General features: G+C 45.2%; 1 protein-coding gene across 4 annotated transcripts in view; it reads left to right on the top strand.

Annotated features, from left to right (window-relative positions):
* Window positions 1–19,630, top strand: part of SH3GLB2 (SH3 domain containing GRB2 like, endophilin B2) — a 44,488-nt gene extending 24,858 nt beyond the window's left edge. For 3 of the 4 annotated variants that reach the window (XM_069942950.1, XM_069942951.1, XM_069942952.1), the window contains 11 exons: window positions 2,102–2,243; window positions 2,337–2,465; window positions 5,302–5,435; window positions 6,656–6,748; window positions 9,047–9,109; window positions 10,227–10,250; window positions 16,037–16,126; window positions 16,834–16,934; window positions 17,776–17,790; window positions 19,124–19,349; window positions 19,427–19,630. In XM_069942950.1, the coding sequence (XP_069799051.1) occupies window positions 2,102–2,243; window positions 2,337–2,465; window positions 5,302–5,435; window positions 6,656–6,748; window positions 9,047–9,109; window positions 10,227–10,250; window positions 16,037–16,126; window positions 16,834–16,934; window positions 17,776–17,790; window positions 19,124–19,349; window positions 19,427–19,534 (1,125 nt within the window). In that variant the 3' untranslated portion in view covers window positions 19,535–19,630. The remainder of the gene's footprint in view (window positions 1–2,101; window positions 2,244–2,336; window positions 2,466–5,301; window positions 5,436–6,655; window positions 6,749–9,046; window positions 9,110–10,226; window positions 10,251–16,036; window positions 16,127–16,833; window positions 16,935–17,775; window positions 17,791–19,123; window positions 19,350–19,426) is intronic. The other variant, XM_069942954.1, reaches the window with a different exon arrangement.
* The last annotated feature ends 1,600 nt before the right edge of the window (window positions 19,631–21,230 follow it).

The following is a 21,230-nucleotide window of genomic DNA, read 5'->3' as shown; positions in this document are numbered from 1 at the left end:
ACATTAGACTCTAATGTAGAATTACAAAGTACATTATCCAGGATTATCCAGAAGTAGTATTGAAGTAAATCAATGGATATCACTCTTTAAAACCTGGTCTCCGGCAGTAATGTTTATTGTTGGTTTGTCCTCCTGGGGGGTTTCGGATCCTTCCCTACTGTATCTGTGCACTATATGGCGTACACATTATTGTATTCCTTTGGGCTTGGCCACTGCTGCTGTTTCCACCCCCCACCCCTAAGTTTTCTGCTCTTAAGAAGTTTTGTGGTTCCCTCATTATAGTGACCACTAGAAACCTTAGCACCTATAAATAATAGATCCCGGGTCCCACTGGGTGCTAGTAGCCGGGGCTCCAGGTGTGCCTTATTGCATTATTTATCTGGTCGGCAGCAGGAAAACAGGTCAGAGGATCCTGACGGTGCGAACAGACAGAGAAACCTTTATTTTCCCTGTGGGCAGATGGGAATCAGCCCATTGTCATCCAGCTAGTGTGACGCTGAATTGATTTCCCTGGTCGGCTGTATACTCTGCTGATTCTGTCTGGAGCGGGGAGCTAGGCCCAGGCCTGTGTCAGAATCCAGCACAGTAATGCTACGAGGGACGCCTGTCTGCATTGCATGAATAAAACAATATCATGGCTGCTTAGAAATGAGTCTGAGCTCGGCGAGGCTGCAGGTACTGATGGCCTGGATATATAAATCTGCTATTTATTTACCTGACTGCCTTCATTGATCCCGACAGTGATAGGAGTTAACCACGGGTTGCTTTCCTTCAGCTATACTATGTAAATAATTAAACATAGATCCAATGTACAATACCTTTATGAGCATGTATGGACTGATGGTTGATTTATGGAGCTCCTTTCCGATGGTGGAAATTTAAAGGGGATCTGACTAATACTTGAATTTCTTATCAAATCACAGGAGCTTATTGTTTCAGAAATCTGTGCCATTCCTGTTTACTCCTCTTGGAAACCGAATGTTACCATTTCCCTTGTCAATGGTGGGGTTGTCTCTACAGGTTCATTGGACATCATATCATTGCGTATATATATTTATTGCAAATTTTTGCATAAGCCTCATTTAACTCAATAATGAAGAAACATTTTATATAGGGGAATCTGAGTGAACACAATGATTTAGTCAACAGGTCTGTGGTTACCTTTACAGAGATTCTGTACCGGCATGTAGCCACCACCAAACCGCCAGTACCACGTTGTAAAGGTCCTCACGCCATGTCCGGTTCGGGGATTGGCCTTTCTCTTGGTGCCAGTTTTTTAAAGAAGAACTACTTTTATTGCCGTGGTGTGGCGTCATTCTGTCTTGGCCTAGAGCAGGGGTGGGGAACCTTCGGCCCTCCAGCTACAATTCCCATCATGGCTAGACAGCCGAAGCTTTTGCAACAGCTGGAGGGCTCAAGGTTTCCCATCCCTGGCCTAGAGTATCCTAGAGATGGGTATGGGGTCAAGGGGAGAGGCGCTGCATGCTCTAGGCATCATTAGATTAACACCGTGCCTAAGCAATAAAAGTAGTTTTTCTTCAAAATACCGATATCGGGAGAAAGGCCAACCACCGAATCAGATGTGGCCTGAGGACCTCTAGAATGCAGTATGGGTGGTTTGGGGATGGCTACATGCTGAAACAGTCGCTTTAAGTTGGTCATACACATACATACATAACTGACAGACAAACGATTGTCCTGTCCACTGGATTTTCTACCCATACGCAGGACAGCATGGCTGAGCGCTCCTGTGTTGTCTGTGGGGAGGGGAAGCCTCAGCAAGAACACTCTTGTGCGGCTTATCTCTTCCTGCACAAAGAGATCGGCCATGATTTTCCATCACTGCTGACCTCTATGACCACCAATATCATCTGTTAGTGGTGGCTCAGCACGGCCTTGCACACACTACATGCCACGAGTGGTAGGTTCAGCCAACAATAGTCTTAAGTGCATGGGGGCCTTTAGTCCTCAGTACCTTGTATTCCTTCAGGAAATTATATAGACCTCTGTCACATCATGGAGATGGTACATCTTAGACCACCATGGTGGACTGGACATGTTCTGATCCTTGGATGAGACTTGTGTTCTTTTTTTTTTCTAGTTCACAGAGGAGAAGTTGGGCTCGGCAGAGAAGACCGAGTTGGACGCTCACTTTGAGAACCTCTTGTCCAGAGCTGACAGCACAAAAAACTGGACTGAGAAGATCCTACGTCAGACCGAGGTCCTGTTGCAACCCAATCCCAGTGAGTAGATGAGTAAATAGCATCAATGTGAAGAAAGAATGGAAAGCCACAATGATCTTTACTAAGTGACATCTCTTATTCTCATTCCTGAAGGTGCCCGTGTAGAAGAGTTTTTATATGAAAAATTGGATCGGAAGATTCCCTCTCGGGTGACTAATGGGGAGTTATTGGGCCAGTACATGACTGAAGCAGCCAATGACTTTGGACCTAGCGCTCCGTATGGTAAGTTGTACGAATTGCAAGTGAGGAGTGAGATGAGATCAAAAATATTTCTGTTCACATCTTCCATATGGAAACAAAAACACGTGGGGTGGGTCTCTTGTTACAGTGTCACGCATGGGGAAGGAGTCTCTGGTTACAGTGTCACACATGGGGCAGGAGTCTGGTTACAGTGTCACACGTGGGGGAGGGGTCTCTGGTTTCAGTGTCACGCATGGGGGAGGAATCTCTGGTTACAGTGCCATGCATGGGGGAGGAGTCTCTGGTTACAGTGTCACGTATGAAGTAGGTCTTTGGTTTCAGTGTCACGCATCGGGGAGGAATCTCTGGTTACAGTGCCACGCATGGGGGAGGAGTCTCTCGTTACAGTGTCACACATGGGGGAGGAGTCTCTGGTTATAGTGTCACACATGGGGAGGAGTCTGTGGTTACAGTGTCACACATGGGGAGGAGTCTGTGGTTACAGTGTCACACATGGGGAGGAGTCTGTGGTTACAGTGTCACACATGGAGAGGAGTCTGTGGTTACAGTGTCACACATGGAGAGGAGTCTGTGGTTACAGTGTCACACATAGGGAAGAGTCTCTGGTTACAGTGTCACACTTGGGGGAGGAGTCTCTGGTTACAGTGTCACACTTGGGGGAGGAGTCTCTGGTTACAGTGTTACACATAGTGGAGGAGTCTCTGGCTACAGTGTCACACATAGGGGAGGAATCTCTGGTTTCAGTGTTACACATAGTGGAGGAGTCTCTGGCTACAGTGTCACACATAGGGGAGGAGTCTCTAGCTACAGTATCACACATAGGGGAGGAGTCTCTGGTTACAGTGTCCTACATGGGGAGGAGTCTGGGGTTACAGTGTCACACAGGGGGAGGAGTCTCTGGTTACAGTGTCACACAGGGGGAGGAGTCTCTGGTTACAGTGGCAAACATGGGGGAGGAGTCTCGTTCCCCATCACATTTATGATTCAACCTCTAGGATTGGGAAAACTCAGATCAGAGCACTATACAAGCCATAATAATGTTGCGACGAGGAGACTTGTCTAGGACCTCATAAAGATCCATAGTGCTGTCTGTTGTAAAAGCCAACAAGTAGCTGCCACATTTCAATGCACAGACACAAATTGGGGGAGATTTATCAAACATGGTGTAAAGTGAAACTGGCTCAGATTCCACCTTTTATTTTCCAAAGATTCTGTGAGGAATAAAGGTGGAATCTGATTGGTTTCTAGGGGCAACTGAGCCAGTTTCACTTTACACCATGTTTGATAAATCTTCCCCTATATATTGGTGCTATATTTAGTATGTAGGGGAAAGTAGATGTACTAGAATATGTTCAGGGAATGATGGATTTCCTAGGCAATATACTACTTTATAACTTGCTTCTCATAATGACAAACCATGTCCATATGGATGCCATGGGGGCACCCTGTTCAGAGCCAGAGTAGACAACCTCCCTTTATTCCCGCCATGGCAGATCTGGGGTCTTGGTGTATTATATGGATGGTGAGAGTTCTGAATGGCCTCCATATAAGTTTGTCCATGGAAATAATCTAATCGCTGTTATGGCCCCAGTATAGACCAGTATGGAAATAACTAGTCCCATGACAATGACGCAATCCTACATGTATCAGTAGGAGAAAGGTCCCTGCAGCTTCCTCATCTTAGATGTCATAATGATATAGTCAGTCACCTCCCTATAGGAAATGGTAACACGTAAAAGGCCTAGGAACAACAATGTAACTATATTATATCACAGCATGTTATCCTGTAACTGCAGGTACATAGTGTGAGGAAGCGGCTTATCACAACTCTGCAAAAATACGACTAGAAAAAAACAGGTATTTAATGTATTCAGCGTCAAGAAGGTGCAGAATCATAGGATTACACTTCACAGGCACACGGCGTAAGGGCCCCATTTTATTAAAGGGAAAAGGCCCTGAAAGCAGAATACAGTCCACAGTATATGGCGTCACTGCCCCTCAAGTCACTGAGAGATCAGCCCATTACTGTATTGTATCATGGCTCCTCCATGCTTATAGCTGATTCCTATCATTGAAACACACAAGGAATTGCTGTCTATGTATTTTGCCTTTATGGCTTATCCACAGGAAATACTAGGACGTCTCACCTTTGGAGGGGTACAGCAGGAAATTAAAGGCAATATGTCATCACTTTCGTCTGTCATGGTTTTTACATTTGTTTTTTACACTTGTAGGGGGAGCAGCTGAGCAACAAGTTATTTGTCACTCCACGTGTGACTGACATGAGCTGCTTTTTTTATAGCAACTCTGACTTTAAGCATCTGATCCAGGTGTACATCCCTTGTCTATAAAACAGTTATGGGGAACCTTCGGCTCTTCAGTTGTTGCAAAACTACAATTCCTATGATGCCTGCTCTAGCTGTGGCTGTCCAGGCATGATGGGAATTGTAGTTTTGCAACAGTTCAAGGGTTCCCCATCAGTTCCCCAACAGTTCAAAGGTTCCCTATCCCTGCTATAGAAGCTAGTGTTTGGAATTAAGCATATTCCGAACCATTTATTCACAAACTGAGATGGAAAATAAAGTGATGCCATTCTGTTCACACTATATATGTAACAGGCACATTTCCCAGATGTCCTCTCCTCATCACATCCTACGTATTCCTGGCGCTCGCTGCCTGGCGGATGAGACTGATGGGGCTGTAATTGGAGCCTGTGGGCAGGCTGTGTCCTTGCCGTAATTGCATTGTGCTCTGTCCGTGCGCTCGACTGGCTTTTAATCTGATTCCATGAATGGCTAAACAGTCCTGTCCCCCCTATCCCACCGGCTTAATTGTACAAATTACCTCTTATTCTCAGGGCAAACGCTTATCAAGGTGGGGGAGACGCAGAAACGTCTGGGGATAGCAGAACGAGACTTCATCCACTCTTCCTCTATCAACTTTTTGACTCCTCTGCGCAACTTTCTGGAAGGAGATTGGAGAACCATTTCTGTAAGTTGTGCTCCATCTATACCAACATAACTTTTGTTAAAGGGGTTTTCCAAGACTTTTTAATATTGATGGACTTGCCTTAAGGCTGTATTACACAGCCCAATTTGCCCGCACTTACTGAGCCTATTACACGGCTAGACTATCATGCCATTATACCATATATCGTTATTGCCCTTGCCATACGTGTAACATAATAACCTTTTTACATACCTGTCCACACTCCCCTGTGTTCTTCTAGCTTCTGTTCTCTTCCCACTCCAAACAGTCACTGCTAGAACTTCTGAGTTGGTCTCTGCAGTGACAGACCGCTCAGCCAATCACTGGGTGAGACAGGACACCGCAGTGGCCAGTGATTGGCTGAATGACCTGTCACTGCAGACACTGGCTAAGAAGTTGCAGCAGCGGTTGTGGGGAGAAGCTAGAAGAACACCGGGGATCGTGGAGAGGTATGTATAAATTTTATTATCTTTTTATCTCATTTATCAGCCATTGGCTGCCCATCACTATTACACGTAGCGATGCACGATCAGCTGCCAATGATTTTTCAATATGTTAAAAGACAATGAACAGCTGATGTATGTTTCTCTGGCTGATCATTGTCTTTATTACATGGAGCGATTATCAGCCGAATCGGCCTGATTGGGCAGATTATCTCTCTGTGTAATAGGACCTTAAGGATAGAGTATCTATATCAAGTATATCGAGTATCTGAGCAACCCCACTGATCAGCTGACTGAGGGGTCCATGTTTGCTGGACAAGTGCTGCAGCTTCTTTATTAGCAGACGCCACTCCTGTGCCTCGCATGCTTGAGTCTGAACGTTCGGCATTAGATTACTGGTGACTGACGACGTCAGATGCAGACTGTGTGGCCTATGGCTGTGTCCATGTTTTCCAGGCAACGTTATGGTCCAATTACACCAAGGGATTATCAGCCGTATTTGGCCGATTAACGCCCATTACGGTCGATAATCGCTTGGTGTAACAGGTACTGTTAAAAGGCAACAATCGGCTGACATACACGATGTTGGGTGATCCTTGTCTTTCAACATGTTGAAAAATTTCTGGACGATAACAAACGCTGGCCGTTGCTCCGTGTCATAGGAGCGGCGGTAGCAGATCGCCGCTATCTCCTATGGGCTCCCCGTACTCAACCCAACCCTTTATTATTATCCTTCAATCTATTGTAGTCATTTGTTCTTATTTTTTCTTAACTTTCCAGAAAGAGAGGAGAATTCTGCAGAACCGCCGCTTGGATCTTGACGCTTGTAAAGCACGACTGAAAAAAGCAAAAGCAGCGGAGGCAAAAGCCGCGGTAATGTCTTATGTGATATCACTGTTCCTGCATATGGGGGGAGGGGGTGCATGCACATATGGGGGTAAAGGTGGCCATCTTTCCATATACTCCTCCCAGTTGACATGTTTCTACATATTCACCACCAGTCATTTTTCTTTACTAGTGCTCTTGGGTTTAAGTGGGCTTTAGTAGGATATCGTTGGTGAGAGCGCTTATGATTTATCATTGTGTCTGTTCCATTCAACATAGCATTATTCCATTTCATTAATCGATCATCTCTGGTTGTACCAATCTCGCCATCTTTCTCCTACTTTTTGGGGTGCAGTGTTTGGCTGCTGTTAACGTCCGCCCCCTGTGACCATTCTGTTTTCCCTTCACTAACCTTGTGGTGTTTTTGTTTCTGTTGTGTTTTTTTTTTTGTGATTTGCTCAGCTCGAGGGCGATGTGAGTATTTGTTGCTGAGGTCATTGCTGTGACTTCCTCTTTTGCTTTTTTTTTTTCTGTCCATCTGTAAACTTTTATTTTCCACCGCTCTTGTTACTGACTTGGTTGGAGTGCTTGTAGGATTGGGGGTCAGGGTGCGGTAGAGAATGATGTGAAAATCTAGGAAAAGAGAGGATTTGTATCATGACAGCCCCTATTGGGTCATATGTATATGTCACGGAGGGTGGGGGGTCTTACACCGAGAAACCTCACTATGGAGAGCCAGAGGCGGTAATAAGCTGACTCGGCTCATCCCAGCTCTTTATACTTGTATCGGCTGGACAGATGTAGCAGTGTCTGAGTTTATTTGGCGTTGGTCATGTGCTCTATGTTATTTCTACAGGACTGTGAGCTGTCATGGTGCACAACATAAAACCTTTATATTTGGTCACTAAAGATTTGACGGATCTGGCCTCAATTCAATGTGTAATGCGGTTTTACTGCCAATATTGTGAAGCTGGATAACTTACTACACCAGCTCATTGTGGGATGACATTAAATGGAGCCAAGTGACAAACTCTTCCGCACTGCATAGACTGACTCAGAACTACTACATCTGTTTTCATAACATTTGTATACACAGTATATCCTCGATGTGTGCACAGTGCGTTGTGTATTAATCCCTGGTTACTTTCCCTTTCCCGCTGCCAAATCCTTCATGGTTTATCCCAAAATGTTTTGGGGGGTTAGGGTACTGGGTTCTGTCCCATACCTTGCTAATATGTCTATAATCGGGACATTGAGCATATACAGATTTGATTCCACATAGTCTGTCTATGATAACAATGAGTGGCCACAGCACAGACATGGAAGAGTTGTCATTGGGACATAGGTGCACATCAGGAAGCCTGGACCGTCATTTTGGAATCTGAATCAGAATTGTTCACAAAAATATAATGTTCTACCTGATTAACAGATCGAATATGTCAGTGACACCCATACACCCATATGTGAAGATTTCATAGTCTTGTACAGCACTAAGTGTGTGTGCACTGGGATCCCCACCTCCTACCTGCTGTGGCTTCTCCGTATCCCTGTGTCCTGCTCCTCTCGTCTGCTCTTTGCATGTTGCTGGCCTCTCTGCATTGTGCTTGAAGTTTTGCATCTGAAATAAATCACTGGACAGGAAATATCTATATGGAAGGAGATGCCCGGCAGGCACCCTAGTGTGCCTATTGCTTATGTATAATGGAGTAGATGTATGTCCTGTGTGTTATACTGTTATACTATCGGGGTTCACTGTGTCTAACCGCGCCATCGCTTATGGCACCCAACCAGTTATTGGCAATTCACCTCTCATAGGTTAGGCACTATTGGTTCTTGATAATTTTATTAATTAAAATTTCCACCTAAATGGAGACACCAATGTATAGCAGTCCTGACGTCCTCAGCTTTACATTATCTGGGTGACAACCAAAGCATGGGTATAATGTATAGTATGATGGTAGGATCTGAGCATGGCATGGCGGAGTTTGATCAGCAGAATGAAGGGGCCGCCCCTGTGACTGACACTTCCCCTTTGTCATTTTGGGTGCTAATTCTAGAATGATTCATCTTTTTATACCTGGTATTCTCTGGCTTCCATTAACAACCTAACCCAGAGAATGAATGGACTGTCCGTGCTCCATATGTATAACCCACAAAGAAGAGTCAGCCAGCAATATACTCCATGTCCTTATTCCTCATCTAGTGTTAGGATGTGGGGTGGGCCGCTGTTGGCACTGCTCTTTGCCCCCTGTACCCGTTCATGTTCATTTTTGTTTTCTTTAGTTTGTGTGCTTCTGTTTTCACATTCATGTTCTCCCTGCATGACATGAGCTCTGTTCCCCGCAGGCTTTGCCTGATTTTCAGGAGACCCGACCTCGTAATTACGTACTGTCGGCCAGTGCGTCAGCGGTAAGATCAATCTAAACCCCTCCCCCTTCCTCAGCCCTTCTCAATTCCTATAACCCCCTCCATAGGATCGGAAGATTAGCTGGCGATAACTTTTATGGCGATAACTTGTAGTATCCTGAACCGTATGATATATAAAGTATAGCTCCATTTGCACCTCACATTTGCAGTTCTGTATCCTTTCCATGTAATCTCTAGTAACACTCCTGCAAAATATTGGAAGCGCCATACTGCGGCTGAATAAAATAAGTCGTCTAGTCTATCATTGGTAAAAAGATATTGTTTGACTATTTGACCATTGATCTCCATGTTATCAGTATTATTAAGCAGAAATGAGAATGCCTAATGTCCATTAGATTCATAGATCAATACGACATGTGGTCACTTCTTGTAAATCCAGTCGTAAAGGAAATCTAGAGGTGCCCTTCAAAAGGGTTAGTAATGCTAAGTGTGACCATACCTATCCAGTGACCTCCTCCCAGACGGTATTGTTGTATGGTCCTGGGTACAGTGTTGGGTTGTGTCAGGTTGGATAAAGGTCTCATGTTCAGAGTCCAGCATTTCATTTTGGGTTCCCAAAGTCACCCCTGTCACATATACACTGCCACTTACTCCTATTCACCCTTATCTAGGTCCTTATAGAGAAGGAAAAGTGTTCTTGGGGATAGGGGTGGTTATCATGAAGTCCTCTGAATAGGGTTGTTGACCAGTCTCCATGACTCCTTCATGAGGACACCAAGACAAGGGATTGTGTAAAATAGACATATAATCTCTCTTCAGTTGGCCATAGTTGCCCCCTTGAAGCTGTTTTATGACCCCAGGTGATGGCCGCTAAGCACTTACAAGAGGGCCGATTCCGTAGGTGGTTGTTGTGAAGGACTTAATGGATTCCAAGTACAATATAACAATCATATGATGGCTTAGGTATTCCATACTGAAGTTAATCTAAACCCCTTCTTCTGAATAAGGACCTATGTAAATGATGACACTCCATTGATCAATGCCCCAACTTAACCCTTCCCTTTCCTTCCCATCTGTGAAACATCACTGGCTGTTGTGTTTTGTTGAGTGCCTATGACGTATCTGAGACTCATCTCTCCTGTTACTCTGTGACCCACAGCTTTGGAGTGACGAGGTGGACAAGGTAAGCGCACCCAAAACTACGCCCGGGACTAATGTTGTGCCCTGTGCACCCACCCATAGTGTTTCATGATATAACAAGGTCTCTCCTTCTATGTCCTCAGAAAATCCCATTACTACACAATCCACAGATCCCAACTCTGGGTCCCGCTATGGTAGAAACACAGACTGTTCTCTGCATTGTGTACCTTAGTCTCCCCAGGGTTATTTGATTTGGGATAGATAAGATAGAAGCCTATAGTTCAGGGGTAGGGAACTGCGGCTCTCCAGCTGTTGCAAAACTACAACTCCCATCATGCCTGGACAGCCAAAGCTTTAGGTTTGGCTGTCCATGCATGATGGGAGTTGTACTTTTGCAACAGCTGGAGAGCCAAGGTTCCCTACCGCTGCTATAGCCCTCTCATATTAACTGGTTGTAGTGGTTGACTCTGGTCTTCTTTACTGGGATTGGTGACAGGCCAGAAAGATGTCTGCCCCCATAACCACTACTCCCCCCCCCCCCCTTTAAGTAGAGACTGATGCAATATATCTGACCCTATTGTGAATTCTGAGGCAGCCCAAAGTTACATACACATATGAATGATATCCACAGCTTATCTTATAACCCACATGACCACCTCCATGTTAGAGGCCCTTTTTGCTCTCAGGAAGATGCAATACTGGAAAAGAAACCTAGGCACGATGGTCCATAAATAAATATGTTGCTCAGTTACGTGACTCAGCTACTTATATAGATCTCATCTCCTTAGGCTGAAGTACTTGCCCTTTAAAATATTTTTAATTGCAATCCACAAGGAACAAATGTTCCCTGGATCATTACATCATCCAACGCACCCTGTGAACCTGAGGCACAGAGCAGCTAAGAACAGACAAATCCTGTATCATATAGAACCAGCAGTGGGGGTGTGAGGGACATTATTTTGTTACTAGGAGGCCATGGTTGGTCAGGGCACAGGTTCTTCTATAGGGTTCCGCTGCAGATGTGTCCACCTCTGTATGTATATAGAGATATATGTTTTTTTTTATAAATTGAGGGTGTGTGCACACTGAGGAAAATCTGGACTTTACTCAGAATTCCGCCTGCCTCAGTGTCTCAATGTTCAAGCGACTCTGTACCCACAATCTGTTTCCCCCCCAAACCACTTGTACCTTCGGATAGCTGCCTCTAATCCAAGATCTGACCTGGGGTCTGTTTGGCAGGTGATGCAGTTATTGTCCTAAAAAACTACTTTTAAACTTTTAAACTTGCAGCCGTGGCCTTGTGTATGCATTAGGCTGGCACACCCTCTCCGTCCCTCCCCGTCCTCTTCATCATTTGGAATGCTCCAGGCAGATTGTCTCCTATTCCCCACCTGTGTCACAGGGCTCCAGATGGCGACCAAAATGGTCGCCAATGTGACTGACATTTTGCAAATGGCGCCCAGATTTATTAATCTGGGCGCCATTTGCGACTGGCCCCGGCGGCGGTGCGTTGTCTCTTTAAGTCCGGACCCCCGGCTGATGCGCGGCTGCCGGGGGTGTCTCGTCCTATCCCCGGCAGCGCGGCGCATCAGTGAGCTGCCTGGGGCCCTGACTTCCGGCACAGGAAGCGCACGTCAAAGACGCTTCCTGTGTCAGAAGTCACAGCCCCGGTGTACAGAGAGCTCACTGATGCGCCACGCTGCCGGGGATAGGACGGGACACCCCCGGCAGCCGCGCATCAGCCGGGGACAGCGCCTGAAGAAGAAGAGGATCGCCGGGGGAGCGGGTTGTCAGGTGAGTTTGTGTGTTTGTTTTTTTTAAATACTGCTTAGCATAGAGGAAAGGGGGGGGGGGGGCTTTATAATGGGGGGAAGAGAAGGGGGGGGCATCTATAATGGGGGGAAGAGAAGGGGGGGGCATCTATAATGGGGGGAAGAGAAGGGGGGGCATCTATAATGGGGGGAGAAGAGGGGCCATCTTTAAGGGGGGGAGAAGAGGGGGCATCTATAATGGGGGGGGAGAGGGGGCATCTATAATCGGGGTAGAGGGGGTCATCTATAAGGGGAGGGGGCCATCTATAAGTGTAGGGCAAACTGGCTGCAGACACTGGGAGATAGATATATGCACAATTATTATTATCAGGGCCCCTCAGGTGTCTGTATTGTAGGGGGTCACTTGCATTAGTCACTAGGTGAGAGATATATCTATCTATATGCACATCTTGTGGGGGGTCACTATGGCTGCAGTCATAAGTCTAGCTCAGTATGTATAGACTGTTGCAAGCTTTTAAAGGGAACCTGTCACCCCCGGTGCCGGGGTGACAGGCTCCCAACCCCCCGTTAGAACCCCCTATACTCACCTCATCGCGCCGGGTCCCACTTCTGAAGATGGTCGGGTCACGGAGATCTCAGCCGCTGCAGCCCGGCGCGCACACTGAGAGATGAGTCCAATGCTCATAGAGAATGACGGAGCACTGGACTCTCCCGTCATTCTCTATGAGCGTTGGACTCATCTCTCAGCGCACGCCGGGCTGCAGCGGCTGAGATCTCCGTGACCCGACCATCTTCAGAAGCGGGACCCGGCGCGATGAGGTGAGTATAGGGGGTTCTAACGGGGGGTTGGGAGCCTGTCACCCCGTCACCAGGGGTGACAGGTTCCCTTTAAGATCAAGTTCAGAAGAGTAAGCCTCATTAAAAGGCTAGCCAAGTGAAGCTGAAGTACTGAGTCAGACTGGATATGGTTGTCAAGTTGCAAGTTTCCATGTTGAACATTTTCAAACTAAGAAAAGAAAGAATCTAAAGGAGGAGGAGGCTGCCGTGGCCTCTGCACACAGTAAGTCCCATTTACTATAACATTAATTTTACATGGTTTAAAATGTTGGCGACCAAATATTCTATTTGGCGCCTAAATTTTTCAGGTTAGGAGCCAATGGCTCCCAGGTAAATTTTTTAGTCTGGAGCCCTGTGTCAGCACGGCACATGGGCTGGATCGTTAAGGTGCCTGTGCAGTGTTCAGACAGGAGAAAATGTTCCAGTGGCATTCCTAATGATGAAGAGGGTGGGGAGGAGGGACAGAGGGGTGGTGCAAAGTTAGGGCATAGATATCCTAAGCCCCGCCCATTGGGCACAGGGCTGCAAGTTTAAAAGTTGTTTTTAGGACAATAACTGCATCACCTGCCGAACGGACCCCAGGACAGATTTTGGATTAAAAGCAGCTATCCGAAGGTACAAGTGGTTTGTGGGGGTCAGATTGTGGGTACAGAGTTGCATTAAGTATAGGGCGCCTTTGCTCTCTGCGGCTTTCCACTCTCCACTCATTCAGACACTGAGGCAGGCGGGATTCTGAGCGTAGTCTGCGGCGTGGATTCCACTTGGGATTTCTGCCACTTTTCCACAGTGTGCACCCTGACAAGTGTACTGTGGACTTTCCTGAGGAGCAGGTCTGAGATGCCTTGGTAATATTTCTTGTAAGGCCTACATCCTAAAATATATAAAGTATATCCCCATATAGGACCGCTGCAGGTGCCACTTGTTTGTTTGCCGTTTTGTTTCCTGCCGCTTCCTTCCCAGCATGATCCTCTCCACCGTCAATAGGATTGCACGTTCTCATCCATAGGGATGGACGCTTAGATCTCCAAGGCTTCATGTGACCATGTCCATTCTGTTTCTCTTGTGTCACTAGGACTAATGTACTGTAATGTTAGCCCGTCATCTACACCAAGTGGAGGCAGCCATACTGAAGACTAGATTGGCCACCTAATTCTGAATACTAGATATAGTCTAGCAATGGGTCACTGAGTTAGAAAAATATAGCAAAAGGTTGTACTTCATTCCTGATCAATAGATGAGTAACTCCTGAATTTACAGGATAAGGAGCATCCACCACATTGCCCAAGACTTTGTGGCTTCCTTCTGTAGCTTGGGTAGCGGCAGGTCGCCCTAAAGCTACAACTATGGTTATTTTGCGCCTTATCCTAGAACCACCCTGGATCCACACACCATGCCCGGACTATGGTGATATAATCCAGCAGAAGAGAATAGTGGCTTGTTACACATCAACTACTGCATGCTGGGAGTTGTAGTTTTCTAACAGCTTGAGAGTTGTAGATTGGGGATCAATGTAATAGTAGTACTATATACTTCAATGGCTGGTGTATTCTTAGTGAAATGTGTTGCAACCACCCTGCCCAGCTAGGCCACTAAGGAGAGCGTGGGCGAGGTGATTGAGTGTTATGGCTTAAAAGTCTATTTTTCTAGCAATGATATTTTAGGCTGACCTTTCCCATATACAATCTATGTCTGCTACAACAGTGGTCGCCTGTGGCTGTCAGGGCATACTGGGAGTTGTAGTTGTATTCTAATTGGGACAAGTCATCTATATCCATGAGGTACAGAATTAGCTTGATCCATTCAGATCCGTAGAGATCACTGAACTTGCTAAAAATTCGGGTTCGCACAAACCCAAACAATCAGCATTTGAAGAAGGTTGATGCAGCTTAATGACTGCCTGAAAAACACGGATACAGCCTTCTTCTAGGTAGTTTTTAGAAAATAAAGAGGTAGCTATTTTGAGGCGAGCAGCTAGTGATATCCCTCAGGCACCTTGTGCTTCCTACCTCGGTCATGTCACAAGTTCATGGTACAGATATTGGTGTTCATAGCCACACAATAGCAGCTGTCGCTATATTTTTGGTATGTTTTGTCAGGCAGTTCTCTGCTCTGTTCTTAATATTAGAATATAGTAAAGATCTCTTCCTAGTAGTAGCCATAATAGTAGCAGCCCTGGAAGGTACTGTAGCTTTACTGTATTTAAGTGCATGGGGTAGCACTATAGTACCTTGCCCTGTCTCTACAAGTAGTTTGGCAATGCAATTATGAGTGGTGGTGAGCCAACCTCAAGCACTATCGGGAGTGTCTGAACCCAGAAGTCTTGGCATTTGATTACCAGTGGCTAAAGTTGGATGGAGTCTTAGAAAACATGGATACAGCCTATGGCTGTATCTAACTTCTTCAGCCACCAGTAATCAAATGCAGGGGGTTCAGGTTCGCTCATCTTTACTGGTAAACAATTAACAGGCTGCAACAGTAGAGCACAACGGGCCCTTCAAACAGCTGATCAGTGGAAGAGCTAGGATTAGGGTCCCTGTTGATCCACTACTGAGTATAGGTCATCAATTTTATAAGTTAATGACAAGCCTTGACTACTACTTTCAGTCTATCTGTTGGAGGTTGGAGCTTTGTTTTTCTGATATTAACTTCCAAATCTCCTGCAGTAAACGAATACAATTTAATCTGCCCTAAGCCACCACTAGGAGGAGCTTAAGAGCCTACTGTGTACTTTAGTCTAAAGATTTCCATTATATGACATTATGCACTAAGCAACCAGATATGTCATGAAGTTAAAGGGGCTATCCAGTCTTACAAAAATATGGCTGCTTTCTTCCAAACAGCACCCCTCTTGTCCTGGGTTTGGCTTTTGCAGCTCCGTTCCTTTGAAATGACTGGAGCTGAATTGTAATACCAGACACAACCTGAGGACGGTGGTAGCCATGTTTTTTCTAAGCACGGACAACCCCCTTAATCGGTACAGAATGTTTGTAAAAATATGAGAACAGAGATAATGGAAATGTACTTTCCATGTTACTGAACTTACTACACAACAATGTAATTGTTACATTAGGTAATTGCTATTTGTGCAATTCTCTTCTATAATATGTGTATTGGCTCCACTGGGAACCTCCCTTTAAGTGTAGGGAGGCTCCGTCTCTATGTTGTAGTCCTGGTTGCCTCCTGTTAATGTGGAGGTGATTGATTTTTTTTTTTCTTTCAGGCGGAACATGAGCTGCGAGTGGCTCAGACAGAGTTCGATCGCCAGGCAGAGGTGACCAGACTGCTCCTGGAGGGGATCAGCAGCACTCATGTGAGTATACATACAGTCTGTACTATACATCATAAACACCCAGGCAGGTTTCCCACGTGTAATATTTTATTGTCACTGGCCATTGAACTTCTCCTAATACTTTTCTCCCTGTTCCCATTTATACTGGTGCCTGAAATAAAGGGGGTATTCCATCCAGAAGCATTTGTCACCTTACAGACTACACAACGTTTGTATGTAGTCACAAAGGGTATGCGCACACTACGGGAATCACTCAGATAACTTGCTGTGGATTCCATCGCTTGCCCCCTCGCTTGCACCTGAATTTCCGCCCGTCCTATAGGCTCCATTTTATGGTCAGGTGGATTCTACCACCCACCCAAAGAATGGACAGGTTCATTCTGCGGGCGGATGGCGGAATCTGCCAGACCATAGAATGGAGTCTATGGGACGAGCGGAGAGTGAAGCAGGAGCACACTGGGATGAGCGGCGGAATCTACGGGTAGTTCTGCATGAAAATTCCATAGTGTGCACGTACCCTAAAAGTGGTGATACACAGACCTGAGCAGGTGGCAGAAGTGGTAGGCTGACCTAAAAGTGATAGTGAATAGTTACCTACTCCATTAGACTATTCCCCAGCAGATGTTCTCTGTTACTTATGTTTTTACTTATTTACCAAGTGATTTCAGCCATGACTATGAAAACACATCCTGGAAAGAGCCTTGTGTCACCATCTGTTTCCCCCACAGGTCAATCACCTGCGCTGTCTGCATGAGTTTGCAGAGGCTCAAGCTACATACTATGCTCAATGCTACCAGTACATGGTGGATCTGCAGAAACAGCTGGGCAGGTAGGTTTAAAGGTAACTTTATACACGTCACACAAACTACCGGTGGCCACAACTAGGGGGCGCCTACTATATAGGTTCCTGCTGCTAACACTGACTTCAATTGGAGCTGTAGAAATCCACGTGTAGTAAGCTGCTCCCGGTGTCCTCAGCCATATCTGGGCTCTCCCTGAGAACAATTCTGAAATTTCTGCAGCAAATCTGCTGAATGTGAACCTAAAAGGTTATTTCCATCTGATAATATGGAAACATCTGTAGCAATATGTGTATGCATGGTGTGTGTGTGTGTGTGTGTATATATATATATATATATATAAATATTTTTTTATTTTTTTTTTTACATAGTAGTGTATGTATGATGCATGCCATAAGGCGAGAGATATATGTCAGGGTTCCCCTGCTGTACACCACAAAAATAACCTAAGGCTCCAGAATTAGTTCTTAGAGAATACAAGGATTTGCAGAAAGAGACATATGAGAAGCGTGGACCGGTCTCTTATGTGAGGGGGGGGGGGGGGGGGTTATCACTTATAGCAAGGGTACTCCTAATGCCCACCCACACAACTCTTCATTCATTTATAGCCTTATTGTAAGACCGGCATTTATCTTCTTATTCTCACATCCTACACTGTAGAAAATGACCACAGGGTCAAAAACTGGAGTAAATGCTTTGGTTTTTGTATCTTTTCCCTGTTACATCTTTAGCCAGTGATTCCAGTGGTGATGACACCACAACTCCCATCATGCCTTGACAGCAACGGGCAGCAGACCATCAGTCTAGGGCCGTTAGTGTTCACTTTTAGAAAATGCCAATAATCCTTCTCTCTTCTCTTTATGCTGCCAGTTCCAGGGGTGAGGTGTAAGTATATGTCCCTTTATATTTGATGTGATCTATCGACTGAAGATGTAGGATATAGGATGTGCAGCACAACTTAAAGGGGTTATTCAGCGCTACAAAAACATGGCCACTTTTCCCTCTCTTGTCTCCAGTTCAGGTGTGATTTGCAATTAAGCTCCATTTACTTCAATGGAATGGAGTTTGAAACCCCACCCAATCTGGAGACAAGAGAGGGGGAAAAGTGGCCATGTTTTTGTAGCGCTGGATAACCCCCTTTAAACCATAACTGCTTTCTTCCAAAAACGGCACCACCCCTGTCTTCCGATACCTGAGGACAAGAGTAGTGCTGTTTCTGGAAGAAAGCAGCTATACTTTTTCTAATCCTGGCTAACCCTTTTAAAATTGCCATACTTTTACTTGAATGCCCCTGTGCCTATAGTGGAACCATTTCATTTCAGAAGAAAATAAAAAATAACATCCCCCTCCTCTTCTTTTTTTTTCTCTGGAAATTGTGGAGGGCCCCTGCGGTCATACCCCCATGGATCCAATTCCTATACAGTCAGTACGTATGGTGGTAAAACTCCTCTAAGGCTATGCTCCCCGTTCTGCTGACAAAACTCTGCAGAATATGTGGAAGAAATTTAGATAGTCCTGCAGCATTTTTCACTAGTTCGGTCCTAGTTTTGGATGCTTTGGTAACATAGTCTTTGGGTAAATGCACATGGGATTAGAGATGAGCGAATTTACAGTAATAATGAAGCGATTCGCTATCTCTGCAATTTGCTCATCAGCCTGCTTCCATTTATCTGACTGCCACTCCTCCCTGGGTGCTGGGAAAAGCTGGATCCACATCTACTAAGAAAAAATATAGTGACTAGCAAACTTAGGTATGGATTTAGCAACAAACTAGTGACATGAGCGTGCCGTAGAGTCTAAGGCTTCACTCACACGTCAGTAAATTTTTGCAAACCATATTTTATGCAGACATTATGGAGGTAACATCTTCAAAAATTGCAGATCCCATACACTTCTATGGGGGTGTCTGTGCCGCAATTATGGTCTACACTAGGATTTCTTTTTTTTTTGTGGCACAGACCACAGCCTAATTGCGGACATGTGAACAGAAACCAATGCGCTATAACTTTGGATTAATTTGGGGGATGTGTTAATGAGGCTTTAGAGTCTACACAGGAAGGATCTGCTACATACAGGTGAGATTTGTGCGCTCTTGCCCTTAGATATGTGCAAGTCTGTGCTATGTGCACTTACCCTGCGATTATAAACTCCCTTCCTTTTTCTTCACCTCTTTTGTATTCTCTTCCCTAACCTGTAGCATCATTCTTCCTTCCTCCAGATTTCCTTCAACATTTGTGGGGAACACAGAAGCAGTCTCCCCGCCTATGAGCACCTCCCCTCCGGCCGCCACTCTTCCCTTGCTCCAAGCTGTAAGCCCGAACCCTGCAGATGGAACACTGAACCCAGCAGACGTCAAACCACCGGCCAGTGGGACACGAAAGGCGAGAGTGCTATATGACTACGAGGCAGCTGACAGCACTGAGCTTGGCCTCAGGGCCGATGAGGTGAGCGAAGGACGGTGCATGCCATGTAGTGTATATTAGGATTTCTTATAGATTAGTAATTTACTTTCCCCTTCCAGTTAATCACTGTATACAGCCTCCCTGGCATGGACCCAGACTGGCTCATCGGAGAGAGGGGGAACCAGAAAGGCAAAGTCCCTGTTACATACCTGGAACTCCTCAGTTAGACTGAAGGCTACCGCTGTGCAGAATCTCTCAACAAGCCAATTGCCCCTTTGGGGCTGTTTCATTGCTCGGAGGCTGCTGCTTCTCAAGTTTCCCTTTGTCTGTCCTTGCAAATCCTTTCTCTACCAGACTCCTTTACTGTGTTACTACTGATCAGCCTCCAAAGTTTATAATACCTTCCGGCACCTAAGAGGTTAAGCTCCTCACAGCTCAATGTATCGCTGCACCATTCTGCTGTTTGGGGTGCAGCCCAGAAGCCAACCCACCACGACCATCATTGCTTGCACTAAAGTCATACATTTCAAGTGTCCCTGGATGGTATACACCCCCTACCCCCAGGACTGTCCTAAAATTTGTTTCAAGCCTAGATGTGTATTGTTTGCACCAATCACAGCCATGAACAACTAATGTAGGATTCTACAGGTTACAGGGTATCTACTGGTAGAAGAGTGGCCTGGGGGTCCACAGCCGAGAATGTCCAATCCTAAACCTTGTAGCATCCAGATAACAAGATCACTTTATCACCACTATGCAGAGAGGTTTAGGGTACATTGTGCTGTTACCCCCCTCATTGTTACATACAACTAATAAGCCATCTATATACACACTCCTTTGTATGGTTCCAGCACTCTTCTACCAAAATGGATATGTCAGGGATGCATGGGCCTGCTGCAGATGGACAACTACATTGCTTGCCATCTGCCAAGCCTATAAAACTGAATAGAGCAGCGTCACACATCAGACCGCTGCTCCACACAGCACAGAACCCAAGTCTCGTGATCAAGTGGTTGGACCTCTACTGATCAGAGATTCAACCTGGGGATAGTTGAAGGAGGAAATCCCCCCTCTAAAGGGTATTAAGATATTTGCAACCATGTATTACAGCCCCAAAAATATTCTAGTAACTTTGCAAATAGTTTGAATTTTAAAGTGTTTTCAGCTCCAGTGCAAACCTTTGTTCTAGAGCAGGGATGGGGAACCTTCAGCCTTCAAGCTTGTTATCATGCATGGACAGCCAAAGCTTTGCTTCGGCTGTTCATTCATGATAAGACATCCGAAGGTTCCCCATCCCTGGTCTAGAGCCACGCAAACATAAGGAGAACATAAAAACTCCATGCAGATGTTGCCCAGGTAGGATTAGAACCCTGGAGCCCAGAAACAATGTAACCAGAGTGTCACCATGCTGGGTTATTTTAGGGTTTGTCCTTAGTCTGTAACATAAGTTTACATGGTAGCTGTATACACAATAATAGTTTCTTTTTTATAACTACGTCAAGAGTATATAAAAAACGTAGATATTTTATATAATAAAGCGGATTTCACAGCTGGACATGATCTATGTAAAGGCAGCATATTACAGATACATGCCCATATTCCTAGCTGTCAAAACTAGGGGGAAAAATATATATACATATTATATATCAATCACAAGAGCTATTAATTACTGTGCTGGCAGGATTCAAGACTCAGCATATAATAATAAAAAAAAATTTTATATATATATATATATATATATATATATATATATATATATATATATATATATATATATATATATATAAATAATATATCCTTCCCCAACTAGGAGACAGGGCATTCCCTGTCAATACAAGTAAGCCAACACAGAAGTTTGGTCTTTGACAAACTCTAGCATTGAAGAACGGGTTTTTGTGAATCACTAAAACTCCATCGAAATAG

The sequence above is a fragment of the Dendropsophus ebraccatus genome, chromosome 10 (genome assembly GCF_027789765.1).
Source record: "Dendropsophus ebraccatus isolate aDenEbr1 chromosome 10, aDenEbr1.pat, whole genome shotgun sequence".
NCBI classification, from domain to species: Eukaryota; Metazoa; Chordata; class Amphibia; order Anura; family Hylidae; genus Dendropsophus; species Dendropsophus ebraccatus.
This window is presented reverse-complemented; position numbering and strand designations above follow the sequence as displayed.